The sequence below is a fragment of the Chiloscyllium plagiosum genome, chromosome 18 (genome assembly GCF_004010195.1).
Source record: "Chiloscyllium plagiosum isolate BGI_BamShark_2017 chromosome 18, ASM401019v2, whole genome shotgun sequence".
NCBI lineage: Eukaryota > Metazoa > Chordata > Chondrichthyes > Orectolobiformes > Hemiscylliidae > Chiloscyllium > Chiloscyllium plagiosum.
In genome coordinates this window covers 16,500,185-16,515,576 of record NC_057727.1, presented here as the reverse complement: position 1 = coordinate 16,515,576, position 15,392 = coordinate 16,500,185, and the positions used below count along the sequence as shown (strand labels likewise).

At 43.3% G+C, this 15,392-nt stretch overlaps 1 protein-coding gene across 1 annotated transcript in view; it reads left to right on the top strand.

Moving 5' to 3' along the window:
* Window positions 1-15,392, top strand: part of plxnb1b (plexin b1b) — a 261,149-nt gene that overhangs the window by 188,397 nt on the left and 57,360 nt on the right. Inside the window, exons 12-16 of the mRNA XM_043707786.1 lie at window positions 493-621; window positions 5,970-6,092; window positions 6,971-7,064; window positions 10,511-10,677; window positions 13,746-13,897. Coding sequence (XP_043563721.1) covers window positions 493-621; window positions 5,970-6,092; window positions 6,971-7,064; window positions 10,511-10,677; window positions 13,746-13,897 — 665 coding nt within the window. The remainder of the gene's footprint in view (window positions 1-492; window positions 622-5,969; window positions 6,093-6,970; window positions 7,065-10,510; window positions 10,678-13,745; window positions 13,898-15,392) is intronic.

Below are 15,392 nucleotides of genomic sequence, written 5' to 3'. Positions count from 1 at the left end.
AGCAACATGGATTTGACTGGGACAACACTACCATTATAGGGCAAGCGAAACAAAGAACAGCCAGGGAATTCCTAGAAGCATGGCACTCATCCACAAACTCCATCAACAAACACATAGACCTGGACCCAATATACCGGCCACTACAGCGGACAGCTGAAACTGACAACCGGAAGCGGCAGGGACAGGCCACTATAAATGCCGGAGGAAACACCACAGAAGCGCTTCACAGGAGGCTCCCAAGCTCTGAGGATGTCACCTAGACACGGGACGAAACGTTTGCAACAAAAACTTCCAGCTCGGCGAACAGAACCACAGCAACGAGCACCCAAGCTACAAATCTTCTCACAAACTTTGGATAACTTGAAATGTTCCACAGGGTTTGTTTCTATCATTAGGAATATTGTTAATGATTTAATATTTACACAGTTGGATGGTGTTGGTTTCCCTTGTTTGTTTCTGTTTGCTAAGCCTCTGTCTATGTTCTTTGTACAGAACCACGAAGGGATAGTTAAGGGTCCTGCAGACTGTCCCTGTGTCAATAACATTCAAGGATCACCCCTTCTGCCTGTCAACACGGAGAGGAAAATAACGCTGGTGGGACAAAACTTGCACTTCTTCCAGGTCAGCATGTCTTCGATTGCAACCAGTAATGTGAACTAAGGACAGGATATACAGTGCTGCTCTGTCAGTATCGAACAGGATGGTGAGGGAGGGCGGCACTTTGAGCTGGTTTGGAATTTATAACGTTGTTCAAAATGAAGAGGTAACGGTCATGGGTCATGTTAAACATTGATTTACAAAGGAGCTTTTATCATTTTGTTACCAAAACATCCTACTCCAGCTATGAAACTTTGTACTTATTATTCACCTCTCCCTTTGTTTAGGTGTAATTATTACTCAGTTTTGAAGTAAGTTTGCGACTTGAAATCACAGCTTATTTTTTCTCCTCTTGGATTCTGTGCAAGTCTAACCATTTCTGTGGGATTTCTTGCTCCCATTTGGATTATCTTCTTCCTCTCTCAACGGTTAGCGTAAATGGTGAAAGCCAAGGTGGCATTTGCTGCACAGTCTGTTTCTCAAGGATTAGTGCAATTGCAAACGTGCAGGCGATCTGTCTGAGATCATGTTGTAAGTGAACTACAAAAGGTTGGCACGGTCGTATGCTGTGGGGTGGTGGTGGTGCAGATGGCCCATTAGTCAGGTCCTCGAAGAAAACAAGCAGTAGAATTGGACCAGAGCAACACCAGTATGCTATGGTATTTGATACTGGAACCAGTAGCATTGGTCAGTACACCAGTGTTACTGCTGGTCCTGAATATTGGTCATTGCACCATTGATACTGGTTATGATGTAAGTCTGCAACAGAAAGTATTGTTATCTCGGTTATTGCTCTAACACATTCTCCATGTTTTCCCGGGGTGCTATAAAAGGTCTGTATGGGTGCAGGTTGTATCTGGTAATATTGATTGCATCACTCATTTAAGAATCTATAAACTTTTTAAAAAATTACACAACACCACGTTATAGTCCAACAGGTTTATTTGGAAGCACCATATTTTGGAGCGCCGCTCCTTCATCAGGGGGTTGTGGAGGAGCGGTGCCCCGAAAGCCAGTGCTTCCAATTAAACCTATAACCTGGAGTTGTGTGGTTTTTAACTTTGTACACCCCAGCCTAACACCGGCATCTTCAAATCATAATTTTTTTTTAATATACATTATTGTAATGCATTATCAAAGGAATGTGCACCACTTACAAAGACAATTAATGTGAAATGTAGGGGAAACAATTGACATTCTCCAACGCCCCTCTCTTTCCCCACCCCCCATTCCAAGGACACCCATCCACTGCTTTGCGTGGCTTACGTGCTCGAGTTTGCATTTCTGGGTCTGTTCAAGTCTATTACTTTTTTTAAAGAATATTAACTGTGGCCTGAGGGAATGGAGCTTAAACAGAGATTTGCAGCATCTGTGTCATGCTCGCCTTGATTGTCCTTCCTTAGCCACTGCAAATGCTGTTCTGGGAATCACGGTGTGTGATAGTGTCTAGACGTTGTGGTCAGTTGGAGATGCTTACCACTGACTCTGTGAAACATTCTCCCTTGGTCACGAGGTACAGTGTGATCCTGCTCCCTCAGCAGCAGCATCACAGTTTTGGAAAAGGCCAAGCAGTGAGGGACTTTGACGGTGAAGCCAAGACTACTTCAGATGTCATCACTTCCAAGACGTATACTTGGAAGTCCAAGGGTTTTTTCCAACCTCTCGGAATTTCTCAGTTGATGGTGACACGATTTTAATTACAGCTCACCTCTCCCCTGACCCCCCAACCCGGCCCCACCCCCATGCACCACTCACTGGTTCCACCATCCAACTCTGCATCCCTTTGCACAGCCACACTGTGACCTCCAGTCCCCATACTCCAGCAGCCCTCAGCTCCCCTCCTTATTGCCAGCTTTCCTAACACCATTCGTGATCCCTGATCCTCCCTTCCCCAGCACTGCTCCCCTGCCCTCCCCCAGCACTCCTCCCCTCCCCTTCCCGCTCCTGTGTCCTCCCCTCTCCTGCTCCCTTCCCTTCTCAGCACTCCTCTCCTTCCCTGCTCCCTTCCCCCCTCCTGCATTTCTCCCCTTCTCTCCCTTCCCCTCCCCTGCTCCTGGCTTATCTACCACTTGGCCCCACCTCCTGGATCCTACCCTCTCCCACTACCCATGCCTCTTCCCCTCACCCTCCCCTGCTCTCTCTCCAATCGCCCTGACACTTCAACCTTCAACTCCCTCTCCTGATCCAGCCCCCTTACAAACTCCCTTCCCCACCCCTCCCCTCACCGCTCTGTCTTCCTACCTAGTTCAGACACGTCAGCGTTGCCCAACACTTCACTATTCCCCTCGCCCCCAAACACGTCCCGTAGCATATCTGCTATTTCCAAGAGGGCTGTAGAGATGGGGGGGGGGGGGGGGAAACACAGACTCAGAGACGCGAGAATACTTTTAATGCTGCATAGGAACATTCCAATCTGTAAAATTAAATGTAGGTAAAAGTGGTGTATCTGTTTGGAAATCAGCCCAAATTCTGGGATACCAGTTTCTAGATTGCAGGCTGAGAGATTGCCTGAAGGCGTATTGTTTCTGGAGACTCAACAGCATGAGTCCTTGATAGCATTTGATTCATTTAGATTGGTAGCTTTATACCAAAGAGTACCAACTGATAAGTTATATCTGCCCGCGAGCATCCTAACATGAAACCACCTTGAATTTATTAGAATTCGGATGTGAGAGAATAAAGAGCCAAGCTTCAGCACATTACAAAGCAATCATTTCTGTTTACAATCTGTTCTCTGCTAACTGTAGTGCAAAACATCTTCACACATACATTAATATGTTTGCACTGCCTGACAGACACCTCTGACAGAATGGATAAAGGGTTTAAGACTAAATATAGTTTCCAATTGTTGCAAAGTCGAAAGGACGTATGTTCACTTTAAGGTGGAAAGTGTTTTCTGAATTTTAAAGTAAATTTAAAGTACAGCCACACAGCTGCATAAATACAGAACAGCTAAGAGACGGGCTGTTCCAAACTGGATACATGCAGCAAATGGCTGTTAAATGGGGACCTGAGTTTTGGTTGCTGAATAAATGAACCAATTCATTTAAATTATGTCCAGAATACTGAAACCCAATTGAGTTTGAATTTATTGTATTAACAACATCGGACCAATGACAGGGTACAATGTTGGGGGTATAAAGCCAGGGCATTTTGAAAATTGGTCAGAACAACTGCCACCGAACAACAGCGCAACTGCCGGAGAGCGAACTGCCCATCTAACACACTGTTCTCAAAGAAATAAGAAGGCACTCTGTATCAAAAGGTACCTTTCCTCTTTTTAAAAAAAAACAGTAAGTAGTAACAAGATGACCCAGGGAAATCAGTAGATGGGAGACTGAAGACAGAGACTGTGTGGAGTTGAGATCAAGTTAATGTAATGTTTAATAATTGTATTGTTTTTATAGAGTTGGGGTCAGATAGTAATTAGTTAAGAAAAAAAGAGGCTAGGATTTGTTAATAGTCTTTGTTTCATGTTCTGTTAGGAAAATATTTTTCTTTAAATAATGGAAATTAGGAGTTCTGTTTCACTCCCTCACACTTTTAACAGGTTGCGAGACGAGGCGAGCTTTTCTGGATGCTTGGTTTTAATTAACAGAGGGGTTCGGGCCTCTGCATTGTAACATAGTATTCACTTGTCATCTTTGTGAGGCGAATTTCGTAGAGAACTTAGGGTTGAGGTACATAATTCTTTGAAAGTTGTGTCACACGTAGACAGGTGGTTAAGAAACTGTTTAACACACTTGCTTTCACTGCTCAAACCTTTGAGTATAGAACTCGGGATGTCATGTTGAGGACATTAGTGAGGCCTCTTTTGGTGATGTCTCTTTTGGAGTGCTCTGTGCAGTTCTGGTTGTCCTGTTATGGGAAGGATATTAAACTGGAGAGGGTTCCGAAAAGATTTACCATGATGTTACCAGGAATGAAGGGTTTGAAATATAAAAATAGACTGGAAAGGTTGGGACTCTTTCCTCTGGACCGTAGGAGATTGAGGGGTGACATCAAAGAGGTTTATAAAATCATGAGGGTGAGGCATAGGTAAGGTGAATGGCAAGGGTCTTTTCCCTAGGGTAGGGACTTCAAAACTAGGGGACATAGTTTTACAGTGAGAGGAGAAAGATTTTTTAAAAAGTACACGAGGGGAATGAACTTCCAGAGGAAGTGGTGGATGCAGGTACAGTTAGAATGTTTAAAATACTTTTTGATAAGTTCATGATTCGGAAAGCTTTAGAGGGACGTGCAGGCAGGTGGGACTAGTTTAGTTTGGAAAACTTGGTTGGCATGGACTGGTTGGACCAAAGGGTACATTTCCATGCTGTGTGACTATAATGGAATGGTGTAGCTTACTTTTTGGAATGAAAGTTTTCAGGATACAATGCTCCATTAGCTTTTTTTTTTAAAGAATTCTGCTTCGCAAAAATGTTTCAATCTGTGCAACGAAACAATTTGACATGACACAGCGATGTTTGCGGTTTGTTGCTGGAAACTGCAGAGGGGCAGGGACTAAAACAAAACCTGGCAATGTTTGGTATTTCCCTGATGTTTTCATCAGACCATTACAAGATTTGGGACGAACAAAAGTAGGTTGCATTTTGCTTCCGTCTATTTGAAATGATTAAATGAAGGGAGGGGGCATTAGGAGGTGGGGAAATAATGGGATGTAGTCAGAATAAAACTGAGTGACATTGTTGGTCTGATGTAGTAGAATAAAATATCACACCCAGACCAAAGCCACCAGTACATATGGACTATACCTTGGGAGTGTGCAATCTGTGCACTTTTAGTAAACTGGGAGTATAACCTGGTAGCTGATGCCTGTGTACCAGTCCATCTGACAAATAAGGGTATTGTATACTCTGAGAGTGAGGGGCCTTTAACATTGATTGTCTCTGGAATCTAATTCTGGGAGCCTTGCATATAGTCGCTGGCTCCTTCCTTTCTCTGTTTTTAAATCCTTTAATCCCCAGTTGAAACTTGGGTCATTGAGTCTGCCACCAGAACATGCGAAAGGATTTAAAAGCTTATACACCAGGACTTGGCTCCCGGATTCTGGAATCTGAATTGAAAGGACCTTTATGAAAGAGTCATTGGTTTATTTGTGAGTAAATTTTGTGCAATGCTGTGGATCCTTCTGGTTTAAAATAGAAATGCAGAAGGGGGTGAGAGGAATTCCTCAGTCTGCCATGTACAGCTAAACTGTAAACACGAGATGTGTTTCTCGTTTTGTTGCAGTTCACACAGAGGAGTCCTTACTGTTAGACTTCTGCAACTGTTATAAGTGTACTCCTTGTTTGGTTTAATAAGATTGCTCACATTTCTGATTCAGCTAGGCAGTGCCTCCTTAACCTCTTGTATTTCTGCTCCCTTGACAGGACCCTGAAGGGGATTATGAATGTGTCTTTGTTATCGAGAGTCAGACAGTGGTGGTGGAGGCAATTGTTGAAGGGGACATTAATGATCCCTCGTTTTACTCGATTACTTGTCAGGTGCACCAGGTAAGGAGCAAGAGATGGTTGCAGAGCCCTGGGAGATGGTCACAGGAGAGTTGGTTGGCCAAATGAGCATTCAGACCCACCGCCACTGTTTAAGGGTCTCCTTAAACCACAGGCATGTTTCCATAGGAACAGGGTCCAATTTTCTGATATGGAGTAAACCTTCCACTCAAACACATCTAACTCGCACTCTTCAAACCAAACCTTCCAGAAAGAATGTTTAAGGATCACCATGACAATGGTGGGGAGGCTTTGCTAGAGTTAAACTAGATGAACCATCAGCACAGTCTTAGTAAACACTAGTAAATGTTGCTTGTCCAGGTAGAATCCCCTATGGTGGTGATGGAGGAGGGTGGGTGAGACAGTGTCAGTCTGTGCAAGGCATTGGTGTACATGGTTACCCAGAGTGGGGAGGACCCTGCTGTAACTTAAAGTATAATTCAGAAGTTCACTAATTCACATTGTTAACTCAGGAAGCAATTGCTTTCAACAGCAGACGCGACCAACTCTGACAAGCTATTGAAAGAAAATTGGATTAAATTCAATTTTAACGGTAAATAAGGGAACATACAATCAAGACAACAAAGCGCATTTATTCCTTTGTGCCCTTGAAGGGGAAAGAGCAGTGGAGCAAGGGCATCTACATTGTAGACTGTGTTCTCCCTGTAGGCCCAAGCTACAAGCCAGGAGCACAGAGCTCACACTTATATTGTCTGGACTCTTGGAGCAAAAGTCTTTTCCATTTTACATCTCTTGAGTCCAACCACGAGTCACACACACACGCAGGCAAAAGGAAGCAGATTTGACTTTTAAATTAGACTCAGGATTAGATACTTACTGTTCATCTTTGGTTTGTCAACCTCCTATTTCTGTCACTACAGTTTACCTATGCCACATTACAGCAAGAGTATAATGCAACCGTGTATGTCCAACGGCGGCCCAATTACAGAGTGGACAGCGGTCATGATTTGCATAGTAAGTATTTTCATGCCTTTCCTGAAAAAATATAAGAAAGAAAATGGAACTATTTCCTCAACTGCTTCTCCTTTGATACTGCCAGCATGCCAACATTTTCGTACACAGTGTAATGTTCATCGTTAATGTTTCTGACATTTATCACTATGTTATTAGTATGGTTGACTGATACTAATGAGCTACATTGATAGTCCTTGTGCTGTGATGGTTTATGCGTGTGTGTTGGAGTTTGCTACGATGTTGATGCAAACAACTTTGAATATTTACTGCAATAATTAAGGCAACAGCAATGTAATTTTCACATGCGAAGTTTACACCAGGAATGCACTTATGGCATCAAAAGTAGCTCACTTGACCTGAACATATTATCCTTGAGAACAACAGAAATCAAAATCCATTAGCAACTTCTGCCCCTGCAACCCTCCTATCCCTTTATTTTCTCTCATGAAGATGTTTTTAAATCCATTCTCGAATGTGAGCATTACTAGCTAATTTGGTATGGTGTCAAGGTCTTGATTGTAAATGTGCCCGACGTACATAATTTTTATACATGTTTGTCCACACCATTTCAGGTAGAAATCAGTATTTTTAAAAAATAATTTGCTCATTTATTATGGACATAGGAAATATGATGATGCCATCTTGAGTTAATTTATTTTTTACCCTTTTGAACTTGTTTGTTCTCCAAGATCAGCATCTCAGTTTCCGCTTGGGGATCCCACAGTCTTCAAGACTCAGTATCAAGTTCAGTAATTAGAGGCCCTGAGCACCTTTCCTGTCCTTTACCCAGCCCCACACTCCAGGCCCTCTCACGACATGGGCTGCTTTCAGCACCGGCAACCAACCCGTTTACACCTGCTTGCTGTCCCAATTATCGCTTTCACTGGCTTAGATTCAACCACCTCTTTGTGTGTGTGACTTTCTTTCCCTCCCTCTGGGCTCTGACACCGTCTATTCTGTAACTCCATCCTCTCCTCCCTACCTCCGTTATCAGCATTTCAACTTTCCCTCGCTACCTACCCCTGAAGAAAGGTCGCTGGACCCGAAACATGAACTCTGTTTCTCTCCACAGTTGCTGCCAGACCCGCTGAGTTTCTTCAGCAATTTCTGTTTTTATTTTATTCTGGTTCTTTTGTTTGCACGTGCACACGTCTGATATATTACCATTTCATCTTTACAAAGGTTCCATTTCCTAGTTTGAGCTCTCCTCCTCACCCCACAGCTACACTTTGCCGCTATTATGCAAAGCAAAGCAGTCACATACGGTACAATATGGTATTTTTCGAAATGGGGTGGAGTTTTTAAGGTGCGTCCAAGAGAGTTTTTTGTGCCAGTACATAGATATTGCACCAAAGAATGGGGCAGTGCTGGTCCTAATCCTAGGTAGTGAAGTTTCAGTGGGTAAGCATTCTGGAGATAATGACCATAAGTCTAAAGTTTCAAAGTCATTGTGGAAAGTGGTAAGGGTAGTGCAAAAACTAAGGATCTAAATTGGGGTTCTGTATGATTAGACAGGGTTCGGCAAACATTGACTGGAAGCCTACGTTTGAAAGTGGGAGTCTTTCAAAAATAGTATGTGAGAATTCAGGACTGGCGTATTCCTCGAGGCAGGATAAGGAAACAAAGGGACCTTGATGTACGTGTCCCTGAGGTGTCAGCACACGTGGATAGGGTGGTGAAGAAGGCAAACATAAAGCTTGCCTTCATTAGCCAGAGCGTAGAATATAGGGGCAAGGAAGTCTTGTTACAACTTTATAAAACATTGTTTAGGCTACAGATGAGTTTCTGTGTGCTGTTTCTGATCATCATACTATTTGAAGGATGTATGAGAAGGTGCAGAAGAAATTCACCTGGATGTTGCCTGGGATGAGACGTCTCAGTTGTGAGGAGACACTGAATAGAGTGGGTTTGTTTTCCCTGGAGCAGAGAAGGCCAAGGTGGGGAGGGGGGGTGAGGGTGGAACCTGTTTGAGGTGTACAAAATTACAAGAGGCAGGGACAAGAAAGAGAAGAGCTTTTGGTGCTGGGTCCACTTTTGTTTGCCTTTTATATAAAGGATGAGAACTTAGAAGGCATGGTAAGTAAGTGTGCAGACAACACCAAAATTGGTGGCATAGTCAACAGTGAAGGTTATCTAAGATTACAAAGGGCTCGTGATCAATTAAGCTGAGGAGCAGCAGATGCGGTTTAATTTGGATTAATGCGAGGTGTTGCATTTTGCTAAAACAGGGGCAAGATTTATCCAGTTAATAGTAGGGCACTGGGTAGTGTTGTAGAACAGAGAAATCAAGGGGATCAAGCACATAGTTCTTTGAAAGTTATATCGCAGGTAGACAGGGTGGTTAAGAAGGCATTCAGCATGTTTGCCTTCATGGCTCAAGCTATGGAAAATAGGAGTTAGGATGTTATGTCAAGGTTGTACAGGAAGTGGTGAGGCTGCCTTTAGAGTGTTGAGTGTAAGGACAGGCTGGGACTTTTTTCCCTGGAGCATAGGAGGTTGAGGGGAGGTATATAAAATCATGAGAGGCATAGAGAAAGTGAATAACAAAAGTCTTTTCCCGAGATTTCAACACTAGGGACTATGTTTTTAAGATGAGAGGAGAAAAATGTAAAAGAGACCGGAGGGCAACTTTTTCTCACACAGGATGGTTTGTGTGTGGAATGAACTGCTAGAGAAAGTGATAGATGCGGATACAGTTATAACATTTAAAAGACATTTGGACAGGTACATGAACAGGAAAGGCTTAGAGGGATATGGGCCAAATGCAGGCAAGTGGTCAAACCTGGTCAGCCTGGGTCTGTTCCGGTTCTGTATGACCGTGACTAAGAGGGCACATGAGTGAGTGATTTAAAGGGAATTTTAGAAAATTATTTTTCACCAAGAGGATGGTAGAAATATAGAACATGCTGCCTGATAAGGTGAAGGAGACAGGTACTCTTGCAACATTTAACGAGCGCCTGGATAAGCATTTAAATGCTAGGGCATAACAGGCTGTGGACCAAGTGCAGGTAAAGAGGATTAGTGTTGTTTGTTGGTTGGTTGGCATAGACGTAGAGGGCCGAAGGGCCTGTTTCTATGCTGTATGACTGACTGTGGTTAAATTTGGTTAAGTTAAAACAGCCATGCTAAATTGGGTGGAATTTGCTAACTTTGTTTATATTCCCCCAAACCTGTAGGTCCGTGGGGCCCATGACTAATCTGTGCACAGTCATTCAGTCAAATTTCACTTTTCTTTCCATTTTGAATGAAATAACTTGTATTTAAGCAGTATCTGTCACAATGCGCTGATGTCCTAGAAAGCTCCGTTGTGTATTTTTGAAATACATTTTTGAAATGTAGTCGTTGCTGTACCGTAAGACCTAGAAATGGGTCCAAGTTGGAGCTCTCTTAGTCTTGGAAAAGATCTGTGAGAAAATTATTAATGCTCTTTTGTTGCTTCTGTACAGTTACCCTGTATAACTGTTCTGTGGATCGAACAGACTGCAGCCGCTGTCAGACAGCAGAAACTAAGTACGCTTGTGTGTGGTGTGGGGGAGGGAAGCCCAGCTGTGTGTACGAAAAGTCCTGTGTGGATGGAGTGGAACAGACCTGTCCAGCCCCCTTCATTCACTCGGTGAGTTACCATGCAGGTTTTAAAAAAACTACCAGGGCAACAGAAAAGTACCCAAAACTAGATGGTGTACCTTTGATTCAGCTGAGCAGTGCATGCCCGATGAGGCCCACGCTGCTCACAGCACAGCACCCTGTTGGAAGGGAAGGTAGTAGTGTTTCAGTAGCAGACTGATGGCAGGGCTGTACCTCAAGTCCCAAATCCTGCATGGGCGAAAATTGGATTCCACCTGTGACAATGCTAACCCTTTTAACAAGGTTATTTTTAGATTAGATTAGATTCCCTACAGTGTGGAAACAGGCCATTCGGCCCAACAATTTTGTCTTTGTTTTTTTCCAAGAGGGGTTGTAAAGGCAGTGGTGCTGAAATGGCTAACAGAAACTGCCTAAGCCAACAATCGGGGAGGCCTTTAGGTTTTTTAAAAACAGTTGTACAACAAAAGGGAAATGGCCAGTTCTCCCAGTTCAGGGCCTGTTCTAGTTTGGTTTAGTTTTAGCAGGCAGTCAGAAACTGCTGGTAGCTGTGAGGCTGTCACTGTGACAAATGGTTCCATGCTTCAACAGATGTTTCTTGCCTGACTCCTCTCTCTGAAATCTCTCTTGCCTGTAAGCACCTGAGTTTGAATTTACCATTTGCCATGGGGTGTGTTTTTGGGATGTTGTGGGAATTGGAGCAGCTCCTTTGTTAAGTTGTGACTTCAAACTGGTTTGGTTTCCAAATAGTTAAGTTATTCTAAATTCTGATTTCTTTTGTTTGTGTTTCAACCATGGTGTAAATGCTTTTGCCCGAAATGTCGATTTTCCTGCTCCTAGAATGCTGCCTGACCTACTGTGCTTTTCCAGCACCACTCTAATCTTGACTATGATCTCCAGCTTCTGCAGTCCTCATTTCGCCTGGTGTAAATACATTCAGCTTTGCTAAAGGGAATGGTTTGACAAGCTGCATCAGTCCTGTGTTTAAAGTAAGAAAACGTTAGGGTCTGGGCTACCTTCTTAAAATGTTTTGAGAGGGTCTGATCTGGTCCACAGCAGCTGGGAAGTGTGGATTCAATGAATGAAATAAACCTGCAATCAGCAACTAGTCTCCACAGTGGTGACTGGGACACTACCAGATGGATGCAGAAACCCCTAACTCACCTGCAGGGAAGGATATCTGCCCAGTCAAGCCTTTATGTAACACCTGGTTAACCTGTAACTGTGTCCCACTTACAGCAACACATTTTTCAGAGGAAATCTATAAAGCCATTCAAAATTAAGAAAGGCTTTGACCGAGTCAATAGGAGATGTTTCCACTTGCAAGAAAATCAGTAGCCAGAAGTCACGAGTGATCATCGATAGAGCCAGTTTGGATTTGAGATTTTCCCTCTAACTAAACAAATAATTGTGAATTGGAACTATCTAGACAGGTGGTGGAATGATTAATAGTAACTTTCTAAAAGGAAATAAATCTCCACATAAAAAGGAAAAGGTTTTTTGACTCGACTGCATGGAAAGAGCAAACAAATGTGTCTTGCAACCATCAGAGAGACGAGGATTTCCTGCTGAATCCTTCAGTGGTGCAGTATTGAGCTGTACAGACCAGCGATGTCGAACTGCGTTAGAGAGGGAGTTGCAGGAATTTGACCCAGTGACCGTAAATGAACAGTAATATATTTCCAAGTCAGGATGATCGTGTGGCTTAGAGGGTTCCTGCAGGTACTGGTGTTCCTATTTAGTTGCTGCTCTTGTCCTTCCAGCAGGTAGAGTTCTAACAGATTTTTATATTTATTCGTTCATTCATTCACGGGATGAGGGCATCACTGACTAGGCCAGCATTTGTGGCCCAGAGGGCAGTTAAGAGTTACCCACGTGGTGTGGGTCTGGAATCACGCGTAGGCCAGATCAGGTAAGGATGACAGTTTTCTTCCTGAAAGGGGACATTAGTGAATCAGATGGGTTTTTCCTGACAATTGACAATGGATTCATGGTTGTCATTAGACTTTTAATTCCAGATTTCTTTTAAAAATTGAATTCAAATTCCACCATCTGCCATGGTGGGATTCAAACGCAGGTCACCAGAACGTTAGCTGGGTCCCTGGATGAACAGTCCAGCGATAATGCCACTAGGCTATTGCCTCACCCTTTGGCAGATGAAGGCACCTTGGTGAGTTACTGCAGGGCAACTTATAGATGCTGAACACTGATACCCCCATTGTACATCAGTGATGAATGGGATAAACGTTGAAGAGGCTGCTTTTCCCTGGATGGTGTTCAGCTTCTTGAATGCTTCAGCAACTGGGGGGGAATTCCATCGCTCTCCTAACTTAGCATCGATTGTGCAGGGGTGAGCTGGGTTGTGATTACGATTCAGGGATTTCCTACTGGATAACACACCTGTCTCGGTGTCAGGAGTTCTTTTTATTCTTCCATGAGATGTGAACGTTACTGGATAGGCCAGCACTTGCCCCCCATCCCTAAATATCCTTGACCAGATGGGTGCTAGGTTCCCTATGTCTGAGTGAGCAACTCGGCAATTTGATTGGGCGCTTCAGACTCAACTACAGTGCTGGTAAAGCAGATTTATTCAGTGTATCACAATGTGGTATTTTTGCGGTTATCAATAATAATCCCACCATTTTATTCCAGATTTATCGATTTAAGTGAATTTGTATTCCGTTGGCTGCCACAGTGGGATCTGAACTCCTATCTCTGAAGCATTACTGCACATTTCTTGACTACCAATCCAGTAACATTACCTCTCTGCTACCAAATGTCTGCTGCATGATCAGCTCAAAGCTGATGCCTTTAACAATTGAATGTCACAGTGAAACTTGTTCAGGATCAAGTTGTTAATGTTCTTTTGGATGAATAAGCAGATGTTTTTCTAAACTTGGCAAAAGGTGAAGAGAAAATAAAACACAAACCTATCATTCGTTTTATCCCCATTTTTACAAAATTGAATTCTGAAAAACCTACACCTTGCATCTATGTTTTTGGTGTCTTCCCCCATTTGAAAGATTGTTCACCATTCCTACCGTGTTCCCCACTGCTGTTACATTTGCAGCTGTTAACATGGATTATTCTCATTCCCAGATTGACCCAGCGTCAGGGCTGCAGGAAGGTGGAACCATGGTCACCATCACGGGCTCAAACCTAGGCCAGCGATTCGAGGACATCCAGAACATGGTGACGGTGGCTGGGATCCCATGTCGTGCTGATCCTCTGAAGTACGAGGTCTCCACTAGGTCAGTCACTTAAAAATTGCCAGCCGCCATTACATGCATGAACAGTGAGCTCCGGCACAATTCCGCAGACTTCCCACTTCATAAGAATCTCTCCCAACTAACTATTCCGCCATGTTACCGCCCTATCAATGCACAGAATCTTGTCTTGGATTCATGCCATTCGCTGGAGGCTGTGGTGCATCCTAGACCTTCCACTCTGCTATTGAAGTGCCATACAAATCCCCTCCGCTGAAATGGCATTGCTCTGGACATAGCCCAGAGTAACACCAGAATTTAAACATTCCTGGCTCAGAGCTTGACCTAATGGGTGTAGAAATGTGGTAAGGATTTGAGCATGTAGGTTTAGAGCCCATAATACTTTCCATCCAGTGCCTCTGTGCTGTGCTTTTCTAAGAAAGGTGGTTTGTTTGCCTGAACTTGGTCCTCGGAATGCCATCCAAAATGCTGCAAAGCTTTGAATGGTTGATTGAGGAGAAAAGATTAAGAGCAAATTTGATATTTATGTTTAAAGTTGCAAAGCATTTAGGAAGAGTACATTGACCCTTCAGCCATTGGAAACAATGACAAAATGGGCACAGGAATGGTGATTACCAAATTAGCCAACTGCACCATGTGGAAAAGATTGTTTACCAAGTGAGTGGTTAGGGTTTGGAATGCACTGTGTGATAAATTGGTCATTACAAATCTCAGAGTAAATATCCAAATGGGACAACACATCTATCCTGGGACAGCCTAAGCAAAGACCTGCCAGGGAATTCCTAGAGACCTGGCACTCCAACTACAATGCCATAAACAAACACATAGATCTAGATACCATCTATCAACCCCTCAGAAAACGAACAGGAAATGACATCACCACAAATCCCAGGAACCCCATCCAGGACAAACATATAAATAGAAAGCTTTACTTGGAGGTCGCCACTGATGATGTTACCTAGGCAGGTAATGAAACGTCTGGATATCAAACCTACAGCTCAACGAGCAAACCTAAACCCTGAACCTCAACCTGAGCTACAAACCTTCACAAACCTTGCATATCCAAATGTAGTTGGGGAAGTACTTTAAAGAGAAGGAACGTGGAAAGGAATTGGACTAATGCGTTTGTTGTTTGGAAGTGCGCTCGGAAGGATATTATCAAATTGAAGAGGCAGCAGAAAAGACTTGCCCTGTTCAGTGTTATTTTTTGATTTATAGAGCTGTAGAGTCATACAGCACAGGAACAGGCCCTTTGGTCCAATTTGTCCTTGCCAACCAAGCTTCCCAAACTAAACAATAACTGCACTTAGTCCATATCCCTCTGAACCTTTCCCATTCATGTACCTAATCAAATGTCTTTTAAATTTATAACTGTATCTGCATCTACCACTTCCTCTGGCGGTTCATTCCACAGACACACCACCCTGTGAGTGAAACAATTGCCCCTCAAGTCCCTTTTAAATCTTTCTCCTTTCACCTTAAAAATATGCTCTCTAGTTTTGATCCCCTCTACCCTCGA